Below are 22,311 nucleotides of genomic sequence, written 5' to 3'. Positions count from 1 at the left end.
ATCCATCTCTGGGTCTTCTTCACTCATCATAATCTCTTTCTAATTGCCAATATCTTGTGTTTGGTTGTTGTTTTCTTCTTTCTCCTTTTCATTAGGACCTTCTTCCATAGATTGGTCTTCTTTTGTGATTTCTTCATTCTCTTCCAGTACTTGAAACTTGTTTTGACTGCTCTTTTGCCCCTCATTATGTTGTTGCTTTGGCCCTTTTTTACTGCATTTTCCTCTATTTACCACTTTTTGAAATCTTTCTGTGTCCTTCATCATATTAGCCTTGCTCTTGTTGTCTACTTTACTGAGAGGGAAGTCTCTGAATAAGTGTCCATGTTCATGGCATCTACAACATCTGAACGGGATATGCTCATAGTCTACTGTTTGCACCCATTCCTCATCAAAAACTTCCAATATAACTTCATCCGCGAGAGCTCCTAATAGATCCATTTCCACACATATTCTTGTAAAGGAAGTATATTTCCCCCTTCTTGTGGCTTTAGAAGCTTTAACAAAACGACCTAGTTTATTGCTTATGGCAGCTAGTGATTCAGTTTGCCAGTAATCAAGAGGTAGGGAATAGAGCCTTACCTAGACTGGTACCGAAGTGAAAGTTTCCTGCTATGGGACAAAGTTCATCTTCCAAGGCCGCATATAGAGGCCAACTGCTGCATAAAAGTAGGGTCCTCATTCGAATATTCTGTCTTTATCTTCAATGTTTGTGAACACCACAGTAAAGAATCCCTTTGACCCAAGATGTAGGTCGATGCTTCCTTTGGGTTTCTAGTGATATTTGATCCACGTCTGTAAAGCTTTTTCAGTGGGCCATAGTCCCATGAATTTACAGATGATAGCATAAGTCCCCATGTGTTCCCTGTGTGCTTGCAGAGCAGGATCATTTAAAACTACTCTAGGAGTGATCTCTGCTTTGGGTTTGCAAGGTCCCTTTTGTTTTTTGTCTCCCTGACTTTTGTCTTCTTCCTCCTTGTCTTTTGTGCTATTGTTTTCCTTGGTTTTGGTCCCATCTATTTCTTTTTCATTATTCCTGTTCCCTTCCTCTGCAGATCCTCTGTCATTTTTTTCCAGAGCTGACTTACCTCTCTTGGCTATGACGTCCTTATAGGAGGGAGTGGAGCTCCCTCCTCTACAACCCTCCATTAGGATCAACCTTTGCAACTTGTTGAAACCCTTGCTGCTCGCTCTCTGTTCTTCCAGTCCCCCGTCCTATTTGATAGGGAATATCAATCACTTTATTGTTGTGATATTTGAAAGCAAATGTGTTTGAGCTGATTAGTGGTCCATAATTGATTATGGTTAAATATGAGCAAGATATGGTAGATAACAATTAACCATGAGTAATAAGTGATTGGCATAAAAATTATAATTACACAGAGGGTATTCATTTCAAGTTTTCTTTCATGAACCTTAAAGCACTTAACAACTTAAGCTAGCCCACTAGGATTTGTCCCTCCAATTTTATGCCTAGATTGCATTTCTCACTAGGTATTACTTTGAGATCTAGCTTTGTAATTACAGTGTTTATGAGTTTATATTAAATATCATAAAGAAAAATGAAAAAAATGGGTGAAAGTTGCCCAAAATTTTAGCTTATAAATGTTTCCTTAAATATATAAACAAAAATTACATCAATAAATCTACAATAACAAAATACAACAACGTTAAATATGTCTTAAACATAAACTATTCAAAAATGTTGGAATTTTTTTTGTTACTGTGGGACAACTCTCTCCTAATAGACTATAAAACATTGGGCAAAGTAATCAACTTTAATAAAGTAATTATTTTCTTTTTATTTTATCCATCATTAATAAAAATAATCTATTTCTATTTTTTAATACTATTTTTAATTTATGAAAATAAATAAATATTTATTATTTATTTTATATTAAATTTTTATTTATTTATATATATTTTTTTATAATTTAATTTATGTATGTTTTAAAAGTTTTTAGAACATTTTTAAGGGTTTAATTTATTATAAATGAGCAAGAATTTGTTGGAATCACAAATTTTAATTGGTAAACTCTTCATAATCAAATATCATAGGGTTTTTTCAGCGTCCTAAATCTACTTTTAGAAAAAAGGAAAACAATCATTTTTTATTTTATCTTGGTTTTATGTCTTTATAGTTTTTCCAAAATGCCAAGTCACACCGGGATGTGGAATTAAACTCCACATCCAAGGAATACCCACTTTAGATACTTCTGAGTAGACCCACATGAAAAAAATACTCGAAAAAAACATGACTTTAATTCTACATTCAATCAACACTCAACACTTCGCAAATACTCCATTGCCTGTAACTATTCCACTACTCCATACTGCAGCTATTCAGTGGCCTTTCCTGGACTCAATTAACATATATGGTATTCGTCATTAATTGATAGGAAACTGTTTCGGGTTTTAATTTGAAAAGGAAGCTGAATTTAATTACAATTATAAATTTTTAATTCAGAATAACAATTATTAAAATAATTATTATAGCTATATTCATAAAGTTGTTGGTATATATTTATTTATGTCAAATTTTTGTCTTTTGGGATAACATATGAAAGGTAGGAAATGATGCCTATAGGTATATATTAACTACTCTATTGTTATGCTATTTGATAGGGAATATCAATCACTTTATTGTCATGCTATTTGAAAGCAAATGTGTTTGAGCTAATTAACATATAAGGTATTTGTAATTAATTGATCGGAAATTGTTTCAGGTTTTAATTTAGAAAAATAAACTGAATTTAGCTACAACAATAAATTTTTAATTTAGAATAAAAATCATTAAAATAATTATTATAGCAATATTCATAAAGTGGTTGATATATATCTATCTATGGCAATTTTTTGTCTTTTTGGTATAACATATGAAAGGTAGAAAATGATGCCTATAGGTATATGTCAACCACTTTATTGCTGCTATTTGACAGGGAATATCAATCACTTTATTGTTGTGCTCTTTGAAAACAAATGTGTTTGAGCTGATTAGTGGCCCATAATTGATTATGGTTAAATATGAGCAAGATATGGTAGATAACAATTAACCATAACTAATAAGTGATGGGCATAATAATTATAATTACAAAGAAGGTATTCATTTCAAGTTTTCTTTCATGAACCTTAAAGCACTTAGCAACTTAAGCTAGCCCACTAGGATTTGTCCCTCCAATTTTATGCCTAAGTTGCATTTCTCATTAGGTATTACTTTGAGATATAGCATTGTAATTAGAGTGTTGATGAGTTTACATTAAATACCATAAAAAAAGATGAAAAAAAGGGATGAAAGTTACCCCAAAATTTCAACTTATAAAATTTTCCTTAAATATATAGACAAAAATTAAGTCAATAAATATACAATAACAAAATACAACAACATTAAATATGTCTTAAACATAAACTTTTCAAAAATCTTGGAATTTTTTTAATGATCTTTTAAACTTTAAAAATATTTAAATTTTTAAACATTTTATGCTTTACTCAATGTGAAATTATAATTGATAATATAATTATGTAAAAAAATATGTTTTTTTTTTTTTTTTGTGATAAAAGATTCTAAAAGAAATTTAGATATCTTTCTCATCAAAGTGAAAATTTCATAGAGTTACAATAATTGATTTATATGTAACTTTTTTTTCCACAGAAAAAAGCGAACCATCCATTAATAAAAATAAGAGTTACAGAGCAAATGCAGAGCATTTTGGAAGGACTCGTTCTTTGCCTTCAAAAGAGAGAAGAAAAGAGTCTCAACTGGTTGACAAAGACCAGCGCAAACGCCTCAACTGGTTGACATAGAACGAGTGCAACAGCCTCAGTTGGGGGACAAGAAAACAGAACAGAGAGAGAAACCAGAAGAAATAATGTACAATAAGGGGAGGAAATTATGATTTTCTCCCCTTTTTCTTCTCAACCTTTCGCCACTCCCCTTGAGTTGGAGAGGATGAAAAAAGAACAAGAGAATAGTCCTCCACAATGCAAGGAGCTTCCTTATCTATATCTGAGTGTTCTGGAGAATGATGTCTTTTGGCCCCACTAGTGTCCTCAGGAACTGAATTTTTCTTCAGAATAGAGGCCATCATTTCCTGTGCTGCCAATTTCTCAGGTTCTAGCGACTTATGAACTTGATTATTTGCTATGGGGGTGGTTGTCGTGGCTTCACCCCTAATTGGATCATCGTCATGTTCAGGTGGAGGGTTATCTGCCCCCTCGTCTTCTGTTTCTTCTTCTGTATTCACTGTGTGTTGCTAGCCTCTTGGTTTTTGTGCTTGTTTCTTGTTCCTTCTGCTTTCTCTTTTGACTTGAGGACAATTATTATGAAGGTGACCTGTTTGTTGACAGCCTTGGCACCTGAAGGCCGTGTTTTCGTAGTCTAGTGGTTGTTTCCACTGGGAGTTGTTATGGATCAGAATAATGCTATCAGGTAGCCCTTGACTGAGATCAACCTCGACACAGATTCTAGCAAAAGTATGTATACATCTAGCAATTCTTTCCACATCTTGCTTGATGTATTTTCCTATTGCATTCCCCATTGCTTTGAAAACTTTGGGAAGCCAGAAGTGTAACAGGAGGTTGTGTAACCTGACCCAGACTGGCATTTTGGAAATAGAGGAGGGGTCAAAACCCGGGAACCAGGGGGTTATGAAGAGTCCTGCATTTCCCCAGAACCATGGCCCCTCATGGAGGACATATTCTTTTTCGTTGACTATGTCGAATTCAACAATAAAAAATCCTTTGGAGCATAAATGAATGTCAGAGTTTGATGACCATGTGGAAAAGATCCATTGTCGAAGTGCATCTGTTTTAGGCCAAAAGCCATTGAATCTACAAATGATTTCCAAGGAAGAGAAATCAGCATGAAAGTTGTTTACCTCAGGCAGGTCGATTGTCAAAACCGGTGTCTGCTTTCTTTGCTCCACTATATAGGGACTGGGTAGATCTTGTGTTAGTGCTGGCTTGATGGTGGCTTCCCCCTTCCCTTTGATAGCATCCTTGAACGAACCTGTGCCCTTTGAGCTGGGTCCAAAGCTTCCACCTATCAGCCTCATGCTCATAAAAATGGTTGAATCTCTCACTATTCCATAGTCTTGCACTGTAAAGTTTTCCTGTAGGATGTGTCCTGCATATACCAAACTCAGCAGGCTTGCTGATATGCCTAAGAATTCTTGTATTTCGTCTTTTAAATTTTTTATCACCATCCCTATTCTGATTTGCTTGCAAATCGTATTCCTTGACAGGGTTCTGATGAAGATTTGTATCACATCAAGCCCGGGGTCCTTAATTGCTGGATTTGTTTTTTGCCTGGATTCTTCTACTAATTGGTTCTCCAAGACAGGAAGGGGTTCTGGCTTGCCAAGGTCAATTCTCCATTGTTCATTTAAACTATCTGGAGGACCTGTGAGAATCAAGGGAACCCTGACCTCACGACGGAAAGATTTCTTGAAGAGGGTGTCCAGGGAAAAAATGGCTTCGTTGCCAAGATGTCAGCTGCCCACATCTGCCCGGGTGTGAACACGGGAGCCCCAATTGGCAAGGAACCCAGTCCCAATCTCCCGCCCCATACTTGAGCGTCAACCATACCTTCAAAAGGATGACATAGAGCGGCGATTCGAACTTCCCGTAGCAAACCGAAGGGGGGCAAACCGAAGGGGGGCAGAGGAACAATTAGCCGCATCTCTTTCCAAATGACACAGACATTGCTACCTAGCCAGGCCGAAACACCCGCGAAGGATAGCGCAGATACCCAAAACAGGGTAGGGTCAGGTTGATTTGAAACAAAGCACCCAGGGCTTTGTGGAATGGTGCCCACATCTGCCCTAAGAAAACTGACCTGAGCCAAGAAGGGAGAAAAATCCTCTTGACCCTGAATGCTTTGATTCGATCCATGAGACTCCTTTCCACCAAAGGATCCGGGCCAAAACCAAAATGATGAGTCTAGTTCTGTGATCCCAGCAGCCACGCGCCAAGCAGTTCCAGAACATAGCTTATCTCTAGGAGCGGCGGCGGCATAAAACGATCCTGTTGAAACCCTAGTCACTCGAGAACCTGCCATTCTGCCTATTAGGGGTGACGTCAAGAAGACTTCTTCGATTTATATGTAACTTAATCAAGCTGTTGTTCAAAAATATTTTTATTTTTTTATTAGTTATGTGAGTCTTAAGAATATTGCCGAATTAATCTATAGCTTGAGTAATCTTGTCACAAAAACAATTTAACCCTTTCAAATCACCCAGAAATAGTATTTTTCCTAAACCACAAAAAACCTTAACATAATTACATATTTTCCCACAAAATTTCGAGAAAAAAAAATAGCTTAATAAAACACACTTTCATTTTTTCCTACCCCGCTGACCTACAAAATAATGTGAGTAAATGGATTAAAAAAATAAGCGAAGAACAATTATTGTGTCGAGACAAAAATGACTTGTCTCATTAAAAGGTGGATGGTGATAATGTGAGTAGATGGATAAACAAAATAAGCCAAGAACAATTATTGTGTCCAGACAAAAATCACTTGTCTTATTAAACTTGCCATAGGGCATTAAATGTCCAGGTATAACAAAATAACACAATAACACACAGTCCTTACTTTTAATTTATGTAGCCATCAAAAACTATGTATTATTTTGTTATAAAACATACATATACCTGAGCATTTAATGCCCTATGGCAAGCTTATTAGCCCTTGCCGTAGAGTGCCACTCATGGTTCATATAATATAAATGATATTGCGCACGTGGAAGAATGGTCATTATGGCAAATTATTCATCCCTCGTGATTGGATGTGCATAAATAAAATGTTGATTAGGGAGTAATGTAAAAGTCACATAAGGATAAGGATTAGAATTTTTAAATGATTAACTTAATCGAATAAAAAACTAAAAACGTTATAAATAATGTTTCACCGTTATTAAAATTAAAATTATCCATTAGAAAATTCCACCATTACTTTATCTGAGTTGTTCTTTGCATGAACCTTTAGACAAAATTGCGTTTTCATGCTTTTAAGTAAATAACGTACAAGGAGAATGGCTACAATTTAAAAGGGGATGGAATTTATTATTAGAAAAGTAAAAGCTGTAATGTAAATTTAATAAAGGATTTGTAGAGAAAGTGTTATGGAATCAGCTGCAGGATTAAGGATTTGGTTTGTAATATTTATATTTTTGAAGGTAAATAATTTGGTTTTATGTAATCAAATTTGTAGATTACTTTAAGATATTTTTTAAGTGGGAATTTTTTGCAATAGGATTTTGGTTGTAATATTTATATTTTTCAATTTGTGATAACATATGCTAAATAATTTAGCTTAATCAAATTTGCAGATTACTTTAAGATATTTTTTAAGTGAAAATTCTTTGCAATATTATATTTGATAGGATTTCAATATATTATTGCCAAAAATATAATATTAATGAAGAAATAATAATAATTCTTTCTAGAAATAAATCTCATTACTTATATATATATATATATATATATGATATCAAACTGAACAACCTTGGAAATTTAAGAATTTATAAATAAAAATTAATTTAGAGAAAATTAATTGATATGATTTCAATATATAATTGCCAAGAATATAATATTAACGAAGAAATAATAATATTTCTTTCTAGAAATAAATCTCATTGCTTTTAACTATATAAAAATAAATAGTGATATCAAACTGAAGAACCATGGAAATCTACAAATTTATAAATAAAAATTAATTTAGCGAAAATTAAAATCTAAAAAAAATTATTATAATATTTTTGTTTAATAAAATTAAAATAAATTAATATATTATTAAATGTATAGTCTAAATATTACAAAAAATAATTTTTGTGGTATTTTTTCTGGTCAATTTTGTTCTAAATCTTGTATAGATTTTCATATATTTAAGTTGTTTAATTAATTAAGATTTATTGCTTAAATAATTTTTTAAATGCTAAATTTATTTATGCATTCAAAAATGTTCAAAAATACATTTTAAATCACAAAAAATCGTAATATATCTAAAAATTTGACTTTCAATAAAACTTATTTCATCTATTAATTAAAATCCACCTATTATAAAATTACAAACCAATTCTTAACCACATTTCTAGTTATTTCTATCTAACTTGATATGATGATGAATCCAAGTTAAGATAATTCTATACCGTTAAATAAATAAACTTGTAAGACTGTTATTCAAAGTTTAGTGAACTGTTCAAAATCTTGATATGATAAATCCAAGTTAACGATTGTTCTATACTGTTCAATTAATGAGCATATATATTTTCTTTAACTAACTAGGACTGCTCTTCAAGTTTCTAGACGTGTTGCATTGCTGGAGGGGCATTCATGCTCAAAACGCCCTGTCAACCAGGACCTGAGTATCAAGTAATGTCTTCTTAAACAACACCTAGATATCTTCAAAGTTGTTTGCTGGCATTTTGTAACTTACTTTTCTGAAATGATAGAAAACTGATCCATACAATTGAAGAAAGAAGAAACTCATTTCATCAATCTGACATGTCACAATATGAAATAATAGAAAGGTGATCCCTACAAATGAAGAAAGTGGGAAACTCAGTTCATATTAATAATAGAAAAGTGATCCCTACAAATGAAGAAATTGAGAAACTCAGTTCATATTTCGCAAGTGCAATTTAGATGGTAGCAGTCAACACCAGCAATAATAATAATACTGTAGACAAAGGATAATACACATATAAATCATAATACACAACTATCATCTTGCCATTCTCATTTCTAGGCAGCAGCAACCACACTTCAATATACTCCTGATATACAAACATAAACCTGAAATTCTTACTCTATCAACTAGCAGATCTTCTATTATCATTACATGATCGTGCAGGATTCCTGTTGGTCTTCCTTCCAAACATACCAAACTTCATCGGGAGCCAAAGGATTATGGTATTGTGGCCACATTATCTCAGATTTGTTTGGACAAGCACAGGATGTGGGGCAGCGCTTTTCTAATCTGCATGAACAAGACAAGCCTGGAGGGCAACACTTGGGTGGCTTCCACGCTGGAGGACAATTATTGGGAGGAGTACAGGGAAAAGTCGGTGGAGGTGGACAAATACAGGGAGGAGTGGTACAGGGTGGAGGCGGCGGCGCCGGCTTCGTTTTCGGCGCCGGAGGCGGCGGCGCCTCGGGTTCCGGCGGCCGCGGTCGCGGCTGCGTCTGCTCCGGCCCCGTCGGCAGCGTCGGCCGCGTCTTATCTGTAGGGCTAGGCGGGTCATCGCCATTGCTCTTTTCTGGCGCGCCGCCAATTAATCGCAGCGGCGCCGGTGGCGGCGCCGCCGGCATGGGCTCGACTGAGACAATTTCAACGCACTTGAATTTCCTTCTCAGCTTTTTGGCCACGAATACGGGATCCGCTTCTCCGATCACAATCAGCGTGCAATCTTCCATTTCGATCGACAGCGAATGGATTCCTGCAATCACCGAAAATTTGGAAATTATCCTGTAAAAACAAAGTAATCGCAATAACCCTAATAGTTCATTACCTTCGATTTTCATAACAGATTGCAAGGCGATCTTCTTGCATTTATCGCAACCCTTCATATCCAACCGTATCACAGTTTTCTGCAGATCAATATATTGTCAGCCTAATACAGCAATAAGAACAGAGAGTCGAACTCCAAACCTCATTATCACGAAGACATCTATACTTACATTCACCATCTTACGGGAATTGTTATTCCTCCTCAGAGATCTGTCCAACACTAAGCATTCCAGGGCTCTTAATGACACGGACAGCAAATCAGTGGGCTGGAACAACTCCTCACTAACCCTATAATCGAAATTTTAAGCTCTCCTCTACAAACCTGGCTCTTAATGACACGGAAAACATATCAGTGGCCTGGAACAACTCCTCGCTAACCCTATAATTGAAAATTTAACCTCTCCTCTACAAACCTACATAGATTAGAAGATATTCCCAAAATATTTCAGCAATAAAGATGAGGACAAGAATCTATCAAGAATGGGCACTATCACAGGAATGAGGACAAGAATGTGGGCAGAATAGCGACAGTGAGGACCAGAATCTATCGTACCGCGTACAACGAGCCAAAGCTGTTGTTTTAATCCGATACCATTCCAGGTAATTATGATCAATTTATTTGTTGCGACTCACTGTTTGTGCTAGATTGTAGAAGGTCGTTCGTTTGTTTTTCGAAGTTAATTTGTTGACATCTTTGTCCGATCTTGGCAGGTGTGATAAATTCGAAACAGGTGAACCGCAAATATATTAGATTCAACTTGGCGACAGCAGTGATTATTGAAAATGAAGGTTAAATTATCCAAGACCAAGTACCAGGAAAGAAAATTGAACATGTGAACGTATCTGTGGATATATTAGTGTTGTTATTTATGCTGCACTATAGGTCGCTGATGTTAAAATATCAGAATTTTGTTGGGCTAAGCACTATAAATCCACCTCCACGTAATTGTGGATATATTATTATTTATGCTGCTAACATTAAATAGGTTATTGCTTTTTCAAACTGTTTATTGAATAAGAATATTCAAATATGAAAAGATAAGATAGAAAAACAGTCAACCAAATCATTCAGGGTGCTTGATATGGATGGGTGATCTAATTTTGGTTAAGCCCCTGAAGTGATGATTGACGCTATGTGATTTATTTCACCCATTTCAATCCCACCTCTTCATCCCTGTCAGCATCACCAATGCAATGAATGCTAAGTGAACTATTCAAATCATGAGATTTCAATCCCACTTCTTCACTGTGAGCATCACCCATGCAATGAGTGCTAAGTGAACTATTCAAATCATGAGAAATTAGTCACTTACTATTACCTCTGATGGAAATGGTCATACCTGAATGACTTACTTAATGCAATTGAATCCCAAAAATGATATCTAATATAATGCACTGCTTAAACCCCCTATACTTAAAAATTCATAAAAGAGTGAATGGATCTCTACCTGAATGGTTCATGAGGCACAATACTTGCTAAGGTTTTGCAAATGGGGTAGCAAACTAAGTGGGCTTGATTGTGGGGAAAACTCCACAGTTAAGCAAGCTTAACCCAGAGGTGCTCTCGGATGGGTGACCTCCCCGGAAGTCCTGGTTCCATATGCAAGCCCCATGAAGTGATGATTGACACTATGTGATTTATTTCACGAGTTTGAATCCCAGTTCTTCACCCTCACATCAGCTAATGCAAGGAGTGCTAAGTAAACTATTCAAATCATGGAAAAGTAGTCACTTAAGACTACCTGTCATAAAAATACTATGTAAATGACTTACTTAACATAGTTGAATCCCAAAAATAATATCTAACTTCACTTGTATTAAGAAAACCATATTATTCACTTGTATTAAGAAAACCATATTATTCGAGCAATATTATTCGAGCATTATGAAAACCATATTCTTATGACGCTGCTTCAAATCTGCCCACTTCAAAACTTCACTTTCCAGACAACCGTATTCTTCTGATGTTGCATTTGACTTACATTAATGAACCTATTCCAATTGATTTTTTTTTTAATATCGTCCTTCTCTTTCTGCATGGAACTTACCAGTGCACTTTATTTCTTTAATAATAAACCTGCATTTGAATTACATTAATCAACTTTTTCCAATTGATATTTGTACACTGCATGGAACTTACCCGTGCACTTTATAACCTGCATTTGAATTACATTAATGAACTCTTTCCAGTTGATATTTTTATACCTCCTGTTGTCCGCAGGTTTATATTAAAATTGGTTTGTTCAAATTTGTTTGATTTTTTTGTTTTCAAAAATTTCTATAAAGTTTATTAAAAATTATCATATTAAAATATTTTTTTGAATTAAAATTAAAATTATTTTTAGGATATTTTCAATTCAAAAATTCTATTTTTTTAATGGGTATCAACTACGGAAAAACAATTTCTATAGATATTTATTTCAAAATTGTAAAATAAAAACAAAATTGTAAAATAAAAAAATAATTTGTAAAATATAAATTTTAAAAATATATATTTAAAAGATATCTGTGTATAATTATGAAGATACAAATTATTTAAAAAAAAATGAAAAATCTTATACAACCAAGTGTCCACGAAATTAAATTTTCCACATGATGTGATGCACGGATTCCACGGATTCCAGGGTTTATTTTTTAGGTACTGTCTGTTTACCCTTCCATGAGTTTATCAACGACAAAGCATTTCTTCTCTTGATGTTCACCAGAAGTTTATCTTTAGATTTTAGAACTACATACATGTTCATCTCCAACTACCGCGCAATTAGAGATGAATCTCCGCATATATCATGATAACTTGATTGAAAAAGACGATTCTCATTTTAGAGTACAAAGGCAGTAGGCTACGGGTCACATGAAAGTTGAAACAATGGCTGGTGATCCAAACCAATGGGACTTGAAAACATTCGCATACTTCCAAAATCACACCTCCAAATATGTCGTGTGAGTTATGTCTGGACTAATTGTACTGGAATAAAAGCAGAGCCACAGACTTAAACATAAGCTTGCTATCATATTTTTATAATTCATAAATAGTGTGAAATAGTTAAATTTTTTAATTATTATTTTTATAAAGTAACTTAACTCTAAAATCTATGAAGGCCTAGACTAGAATTTAAAAGTTAAAAGTAAAAGATTATTTTACTATAAAATAGATTTATTATTAAAAATAAATTATTTAGGTTTTTTATTTCAAATATATAATATTAATCTAAATTAGAATTTAAAAGTTAAAAACTAAAAGCAGAGCCACAGACTTAAACATAAGCTTGCTATCATAATTTTATAGTTCATGAATAGTGTGAAATAGTTAAATTTTTTAATTATTATTTTTATAAAGTAACTTAACTCTAAAATCTATGCATGCCTAGACTAGAATTTAGAAGTTAAAAGTAAAAGATTATTTTACTATAAAATAGATTTATTATTAAAAATAAATTATTATTTATTATTAAAAATAAATTATTTAGGTTTTTTATTTCAAATATATAATATTAATTTAAATTAGAATTTAAAAGTTAAAAACCAAAAGATTATTTTACTATAAAATAAATTCAATTAATAAAAATAATTTATTTAGGTTTTTTATTTCAAATATTTTATACTAATCCATAAGTATTTTCATTTTTTATTTCAAATATATAATACTAATTTTTTAATATTGAATAAGTTTAAATTTGTTTTATTTATTTTTTATGTTTTTCTAAATAATTATATTTATAATATTTAATATTAATGTTAAGGTTTGCTTTAAAAACTATGTTGCTTCCTTTATCTAGTATAGACAATATAGAAGACCTCTATCATAATTTCACTGCAACCCTCTCATATTCTATTAATAAGTTCTCAATTGAAGTTTCAAATAACAAAAGAAATAGCAAAACCAACCCATGGTATGACAAAGATTCTAATAGTGGGAGGAGAACAATTAAGGAAGTTGTTGATGAATCTCTTAAAATGGGCAAGATAAAAATATACAAAGCCCTAACTAAAAGGAAAATGAGGTAGTACATTCGTAAAAGACAAGAGAATCTCTTACACCTCTCTAAGCTAGCTCCTAAGAAATTTTGGAGGCAGATTCTGACTCGGAAAACTAAAGATAATAATAAAATTGCTTTACACGATTGGAATTCCTATCTTAAAAAGCTTTATGAATCTCCAAATGTCATGGATAACTTTGAAACCCTACTCACAACAAAAGAGGTTTTCTCATTAGAAGACATTGATTTTGGGGTTAAACACCCGGAAAATGGGAAAGCTAAGGACATCAAAGGTTACCATGCAGAAATCTTAAAAATTGGAGGTCATGTCCTCATCCCCCACATCGACAAGCTTTTCAATCAAGCAGTCAAGCAAGGGTTCCCTAATCCTTGGACTGAGAGCCTCATTATCCCTATTTTTCAAAGTGGGGATACAAATAACCCCTCTAATTATCGGACCATTATGATCAACCCTCTCTTAGCCAAGTTATATGGTATTATTTTGGAAAAGAAGTTGAGCATATGGCTTGACACTGAAGGTAAGCGGGCTAAAGGCCAAGCGGGTTTTAGAAGGCATCACTCAATAATAGAGCACGTCGTTACACTTAGGATCATTGTGGAGGAATGTCATAATGATAAATCCAGTCTCTTTTGTTGCTTTGTGGACTTTAGAAAGGCTTTCGATACGGTTCCTAGAAACAATCTTTGGAATAGATTAGAAGAGCTAAAGGTTCCTTTCGAGTTAAGAGTTGCCGCCATAAGATTATACGAGAATGTAATCACCAAGCTAAAAAGCAATGAGGGGTGGTCAAAAGATATTAAATGCAATATTGGAGTTAAACAAGGTTTCCCCCTCTCCCCTACCCTATTTGGCATTTACATCAACAATCTTGAAGGTTATTTAGATGAAGCAGGTCGTGTTGGAATGATCTTAGCTTGGATAGTCATCATCCTTCTTCTCTATGCTAATGATATTGTTCTTCTCGCAAGGTACCCATCTAATCTTGATAAGAAACTTAGGGTTCTTAATGGGTTTCTGCTCTACCATGGGTATGACTGTTAACACTAACAAAACAAAAGTTATGATTATCAAATCCAAGAAGGACACTTACACTAATTTTATGTATGACAATAATAACTTGGAGGAAGTGTATTCTTACAAGTACCTAGAAATTGATATTCATCACAAGCTCAACTAGAACTATAGCATTGAGAAAAGGATTAATGCGGGGTGGAAAGCTTATTTTGGTCTTGAAAATAATTGTAAAATGGAAAACCTCGTAATGTGGGATAAAAAGAAGATCCTCTTTGAAACTTTAGTCACTCCTGTTATCTTATATGGATGGAAGGTCTGGGGTTGCAGCATCTCTAGAGAATCCTGGAGAAAGATTGAGCAAATCCAGAAGCGTTTCATAACATATAACCTGAAAATTAAAAGCAATACACCGTATCCTATTCTCCTTATAGAAGTAGGCCTTTCCCCTATCGAGAGCCTAGCTATGACTAGGCTTTTGTTGTACAAACACAAACTCAATAACATAGTAAATCATAGACTTCCTAAGATAGCTTTAAATTCCAGCCAAAACCACCTAAGCTTCAAGTGGGGGTGGTATAAAGACACGAGGGCCTGGTTAAACCTTTCGGAGATCAATGAGAATGATGCATTGCAAAACATTAATAACATTAAAAATATTGTTACTTCTAAGTTCAAAGAAAAAATGTGTTGTGAGAAAGATTTAGCAGCTAAAGAAAATTAAGTTATTATAAGAAGGTCATCAACCCCACCCTAGAAGATCAAAAGTATCTCTCTGTTTTAACTATCTCAAAGAATAAAATTAATATAGCGAAGATTAGAATGAAGTCTCATGAGCTCCATAGTGAAACATGTCGTTGGGCAGTTCCTATAACACCATGGATGGAAAGGATCTGCCATCTCTATGAGAATAGGAACATCGAGGATGAAAACCATTTCCTCTTAGAGTTCCCCGCGTACAACTACATTAGATCTTAGTTTCATAATCTTTGTCGCAATACTGACCTTCCTAGCCTTTTACGATGTCAAAATTATAGTGAGCTCGGGAGGCTTCTCTCCAAGATTCTTGAGCATAGGAATAAAATCTTAAATCAAACTAAATAATTTGTTTCTTTAGGTCCGATAGACCAAATTTTGGCCTCAGTGGTCGTTAACCACCACCACCACCATCATCATATAAGAATTATTTAGTATAATTATTTTAATTGTTTGTCTTTTAGGCATATTTCTAAATGATTTTTTTACACATGAGTAACATTATTTTTATGCTGGCTCACCTACTTCCACGAAAATTAAAGTTGACTTTATCTTATTTTGACTTTTTAGTTCAATTTCTTTTGAGGGAGGGAACCTATATTTAGATTATTTAAGCTTTTGAAATATTATGGTATAATTTTTTTCAAAATTACAATGATTATATTTATATATATATATATATATATATATATATATATATATATATATATATATATATATATATATATATCTCACATCTCTAGACAATAACATTGTATAAATTATCGTAAAATAAAAATTTGATTTCATATGTATATTGTAACAAATAACCAAGTGAGTACACCTGTCACTTATGGATTAAATGACTTGATACAAGCCTTACGCATGCTGGTAATATTCACCAGTGATTTCGATGTGCATTCGGTAATATTTTTATGGATAAACCCAAGGTTATTAAGCCTAAAATCTAATACAATGAACTTCGTTTCCCCCTAGAGTTGGCAGAAGCAGGGTTATATCTTCTTCTGAGTGCCTTCTAGTTGTTGGGAACCTTAGTGGGAAGGTCTCCTCATCAATGGTCGTTCGTAAGGTGACTCCATTTGGCAATGATGATTGAAACCTTAACTCCTTTGGCAATCACTTGTTTGAGTGGTTTTAGCATTTCCCTTCCGATCTTCGAGAGCCTTCTGTTTCTAGCCCATGGCTTTAGGGTTTCACACAAGTTTGCTTCTACCTCTCTGTAATGTTGACAAAGTTCTTCATGCTCCATCATAGCTCCGCCATGAGTGTATGCCTGGCTGTGAGGTCCGTAGAGATCGTTCTAGTGCTTACCGCTCTAAAGGATTCATCCTGTTGCAGCCGTCTAACCCATGTAATTTGTTGATATTTATACTTGGAATATTGGATGGTAATATATTCGTTAGTTCATTTGTGTTAATAAGTTTTTCACTTTGTTTTGAAAATTTTTGCCAAAGCGTTTCATACTGCATCAGTATGCTTGCTTGCGAACAAAATATTACCTCCTTGTACTTGTTTGAGCGTTTCACGCTCACTTCTCCATCTAGCCTCTGAGTAATGTGAAAGATCGTCCCATGAATTCTTGGGTTGAAGAGATTCAGAGTATTAGTGGGTTAGTGGCTTATCATACCAGCTTCTTATGTTGCTCTTAGATATTTCCTAGATTTATATTTGTTAACACGCATATGTTTCTAGGCCCTGTGTAAAGATTCCCTGCAACTACATTTTTCTTATGTCCTGAACATAGTGTCATCATTTTTCAATTTAAGGGTTTTGGGTATGCGGCTTGAAATGGTTATTTCAATTTCCCATTGTGAATTAATTCATATTTAGGCTTATATCAATTGTAAGATGGTAATTTCATATCCAGAGTTACTAACTAGATATAGAGCTCTGTTACAATGAATTTACATGCCTTGTATATTTGATAGTCACATGGTTTGCGTAATTGGAAGGAATTGGGTTTCTACCCTTGCATAGTTCATTCTTTTTTACAGAGGTCTATGATGTTTATCTGAACTTGCTCTCCTTCTCTATTTTAAGAAGGCATTAGCCGATTACCCATTTTCAATTATTACGTTTTCTTAGAATTTGTTTATATGTTTCATACATGTAATTTAAGCATTTGTGTCTGCATGTCATTTTGGGCTTTCTACCCACGTCCCAACATCAGCAATACTTATTAGTTTATTATAAGTCTCTGATAATTTTCGCATCGTAGTCTTGCTATGTTTTACCCAAATAACTGATACTTGTTTGGGGTTAAATTTTTGGGTTCGAAATTCAATTATTTTCTAATAACATTTTTTAATAGTAAGACTTGTTCTTTTTATCTTATTGACACTTCCATCTTTCTCTTTTCTTAAGGGAAAATTCTTTTTGGTTTTCAGCTAAAAATGATTCAATAGCCTTAATTTTTCCTTAGAATTTAATTTAATGTTTGTTGCTTGAATTATTCTTAGCTAACGAAGTATTAAAAGTGTTGAAATCTACATTGTTATTTCTGTATCAGGGTTGTCTGTAAGCAATATTATTCATTTATTTTCCATAACTATAAGCCTTGCCTTGGAATGTTTCTAAATAGTTCCGACGAATTCTTAGAGTTCTTGCTTCCTCTTTTATTGCTTTCTTAAATATTAATGTATTATAAAGCCTTAGGAAGTGGACTCTCCTAAAGGAAAATTGTTACTCTGGATTACAAATCTTCCTATCTTTTCTTTAGAATTTACTAATTTACATTAGATAGCTAGCATGTTGATTATATACTTCTAATGATAGTCATTAGGTCTTCACTGAATTAGCACATTTAACCTTTTCCAAACAGAATACATGTCTTTATCTCAACAGTATGTTTAAATTTCATAAATATGTAAATACTTATCTGATTTTTCTTGTAATTATTGTCGACTGCTTAGACCCAGTTTGACTATAAGTTTCTAAATTTCCTCCCAACCTTGAGACCCGCTTTCAAGGCTGAGTCTCCCCCTATGTTGTTACTCACATGTAGGATGTCTCCTTTAGGACTAAAGGTCTTAACATGTCACAGTTATCTGGTCTTAATCAGACTTAACTTTATGAGTCCATTTGACATTTCAGCACGGTATCATAAACTCCCTTCCTTTTCTTGATGTTAGGTATGTATGCCCTCTTGATCTCTTCCTTGAGAATAAATCTTCAATGAAGTAGTTAGGGATAGGTAACTGCCCATCCTAACTACCTCACATGTGAGAATTACATGATTTTCATAATCAAGATATTGACTTCATGCATAACTTAGTCAAAGTAATAAATATATAAGTTTATAATAATAATATCTCATTTGTTTAACTATAGTAATTAAATATTTACAACTACTAGGGACATCACATCTTTCCCCATAAGATTAAAAATCATCCCGATGTTTCTCTACTACAAATAGATTTGGAAAATCCTCCCTCATAACCTATTCATCCTCCCAGGTGGCCTCCTTTGGCCCAAAGTGTTTCCCTTTCACTTTAACTTGGGTGATAATTCATCTCTGCAACATTACTTATATCTGATGGAGTATACCCGGGGGTTCGACCTAGAACTCACTTTCTAGTTCAACCTACACATAAAAAAATATTAGTTAGCTCTTTCCTTTGGAAGTCTGCCTTGGAAATTATTTATAATACATTATGTCTCTTATGAATAATCTAATTACCTATATATCCTACCAATTGATTATATGGTTGGGATCGTATATATATTTTTTTATCATGGAAACGTGAAAAACATTACGCACATGTATGTGGCTGGGCAGAGAAATCTGATAAGCCACAGGTCCAATTCAGACTAAGATTTGGAAAGGACGGCAAAATCAAGGTGCTAAGTTAGCACGCCCACCCCAATGAAGGGTACTCTTTTTGTCTCGTACATGAATGTAAACATGATATCCAACTTGAAACTCTCAAAAAATTGTCTTCCGTTCAGCAAATTTTTTCTGTCGACTTGAGCAGCCTTTAAATTTGAGCGCACTTTTTTAACCATATCTTCCACTTCTTTTAACATGTCAGGACCCAACATCAATTTATCCTTCAGGCCGCCCCAACTCGAGGGTGTCCTACACCTGCATTTGTATAATACTTCAAACATAATCATTTGCAAGGATGTATGTTAACTGTTGTTGAAGAAAACTCCACTAAATGTATATAATCCTCCCATTTAGATGGTTGTTCCATTACATAAGTCCACAACATATTTTCTACTATTTCGTTCACTCGCTTAGTGATGAGCCCAAAAATGGTTAACTTTATGGGCTCATTTTGCCTATTATTCTCGATTAATCCACCATTCTTCATAGTTTTATGCATGCTTTTGAATATATTTATGTTAATTGAATGAATGAGATTAGTGAATTAACCAAAAATTCTAATACATGCTTATTGCAAATTTTGGGACATCTTTTGGACCAAGGTCAGGCATTTATGAGCAAGTTGGTAGCCAAACACGCAGGAACAAGGTTGAGGATTTGTAGGAAGGGTGTCTCCTACACTAAATGACCCCTTCCTCAAGTTCTCCACCATCAGCTCAGAGTTCAACAACCCACCAAAGATAATTTCAAGGGGCAGCCGAGCAGGTTTTGTGAAGTGGCTAATTAATTGCAGTTGTGGAGAGCCAAGCTCCTAAAGTTAAGGAGGACTGTTAGGAGTCCTCGTGTTGCATAAGTAGGAAGGCTTCAAGCCTTGGTAGTTTAGCTATTGAACAGTTGTTTTTCACACTTTAGGGTAGCTCTGCATTTCAGCTCATTTTCGAGCTCTTACTGTAAACAGTTTTGTGACATGACTATTATTTTTTGAGTAATGGAGATGAATTTCTCTTTGCACTAGCTCTGAGCTTTCTTAGGAGGCTGTAGCTCTTGGGGTTGGGCCCAACCCAAGTGCCAGTACCTCTCTTGTGTACTTTTATGTGTTTTCCTTGCATTCATAGAATAATTTATGTTATTTAGGTTAAGATCTTGCTTTGTGTTGTGATATACAACAACCCACCCATTTCATAAAAAATTTATTTTCGTTTTCAAAACTATAATACGAAATGGGTCCTTTTTTAAGATTAAATTGGTATCACTTTATTATTCCTTAAAAGGTCTGAAAAGAAATAAAACATTATAAACCCTTTTGAGAAAATACACAATCGGTCTTATAATAATAAAAAATGAATAACCCTTTATTATTGCGATAAAGCGATTGCAAGATCGCATATCGCAATGACAAAGGATGCATGACAAAGACCCATTGTTTTTCCCCGATGCGACAATGAGAAATTAACTATCGGATATCGGGAAGGCAAGTGATCATAACAAAAGGCCCCTCTCTTTGCTCCGACGCGATATCGCTATCAGCGATCGGGAAATGTAACATGCATGTATCTAAAAGTCTTCTTTTAAAAACGCCTGATGCGAATTGGCGATATCGCTATCGGCGATCGGGGATTCTGAAAGGACACCAATATAACAACTTAAGCATTCCTCCGAACGCCGATTGCGATAAAGCTAGGTGCAACTTTCAAAAAGGATTGATAAGGCCAGGATATATTATGATTAATTAGTATTAAAGGCCTTTCTCTTCCCGATAGTAATTCACTTACGCCCAACCGCCAAAACATCGAAGCCACGCTTAAATGAATTATTCGGCCAATAAACAATATAATGAGCATTTAAATGATTGACAGGTTTGAACGACCATTTAATGAAGCAGTAAGGCCAAAATCTCTTCAGAGATTGTATTCGCAGCTACCTTATGTTAATCCTCCATTATGCATTGATTAATATAACTCATTCATATTTGGTTTCCGCCACCTATTCTTCGCATTACATTCATTTTATCTCCTGTGCAGAGCTCCTCTGAAGCAGCAAATTCAGGCCAAATGGGGAAGAAGTCTAAGAAATCTGGAATAGCTTCAGCTTCCACAGTAACAGGACAACACATTGCCGCTACAGGACCTAGTAAAAAGGGATTGACCTCGGACACCACATGTCTTGGTCTTAGAAAAACTTCTTAGTTGAGCATCTATAATCTGGTTGAGGCCGAAGAGCTTGAGGTGACAACAACACAAGCTACAACAGGCTCAACCCGGAAGTCCGATGCTACCCTAAAGGATTTGGCCAATTCTTATCTACACCGGATAGCAGCACGGGAGCAAATTCTTCCATATACAGATGTGGTAAGATGGGCAATTGAGGAAATCCCAATTACAAACAGAACATTTTGCACTATCGACGGAAGAATGTTCGACTCATTTCAACCCAATGATTTGAGACAAATGTACCATTTGCTCGTACCAGAGAAGAAGTATAACAAAGATTTTCTGGAGAAATTCAGAGATGAAAATGACATTGAATCAGAACCTATACGGGATTGGAGACAAAACCCAGCAAAACACAAGCATAAGTCTTCAGGTAAGTACTCTGTCGATTCTTTGTGTTCTCCTTATTGTTATGCCGGAGTAATGATGTGTAGGATTTGGGGGTTGCATGATTCCTCAAACTTCACTATAGATATGGTACCTCTGATGGAAGCAGCATGCAATAGCGAAATAATGGATTGGGGGAATATATTATCTGATAAGTTAGCAACAGCTGTTCTTGAGTTCAGAAACAAATCCCGCGTTACTGAAAGGCTCATTCTTCCATTTTACTTTAGTGCTTACATCTTAGATACTCTCTGTTTTAATTCCAAATTTCCTGTGCTGGTGTGGAGATGGACTCCACAAGACCCCATGCCCATTCATATCTACCATCAGAAATTGTGGAAAGCCCACTACAAACACCACCTATATCAAATTTTCCATGGTTTCATGTTACCCATTCACTATGCAATTTTTGATAAACCTTCTCCTAAAATTTCCTCGCAAGCAGAGATTGACTTGACAGCCATAGGAAGATGGTTCGGAGAAGGAAAATTTACATATGTGAGAATTTTCGGTAGTCATGCCAGGCCTCATGTTCTCCCCTTGTATATACTCGACAAACTATTGGCTCGGGAAATAGCATATCCACTTACATCCAAAGGAGTTACACAGACTCT

At 34.5% G+C, this 22,311-nt stretch overlaps 1 protein-coding gene across 2 annotated transcripts; it reads right to left on the bottom strand.

Annotated features, from left to right (window-relative positions):
• Positions 1–8,649: 8,649 nt before the first annotated feature.
• LOC149235673 (uncharacterized) lies at positions 8,650–9,914 on the bottom strand. 2 transcript variants are annotated; one of them, XM_089461433.1, is made up of 3 exons: positions 9,676–9,914; positions 9,507–9,585; positions 8,650–9,434 (listed from the first exon to the last, which is right to left on the bottom strand). In XM_089461433.1, the coding sequence occupies exons 1-3, from the start codon at positions 9,682–9,684 to the stop codon at positions 8,833–8,835; spliced, it is 690 nt and encodes a 229-aa protein (XP_089317559.1). In that variant the 5' UTR covers positions 9,685–9,914; the 3' UTR covers positions 8,650–8,832. The 2 variants fall into 2 exon arrangements, with proteins under 2 accessions (XP_089317559.1, XP_089317558.1); XM_089461432.1 differs by having other exon boundaries at positions 8,650–9,585.
• Positions 9,915–22,311: the final 12,397 nt, after the last annotated feature.

The sequence above is a fragment of the Pinus tabuliformis genome, chromosome 8 (genome assembly GCF_031772625.1).
Source record: "Pinus tabuliformis cultivar Carrire ecotype Pingquan chromosome 8, CPIR1, whole genome shotgun sequence".
NCBI lineage: Eukaryota > Viridiplantae > Streptophyta > Pinopsida > Pinales > Pinaceae > Pinus > Pinus tabuliformis.
This window is presented reverse-complemented; position numbering and strand designations above follow the sequence as displayed.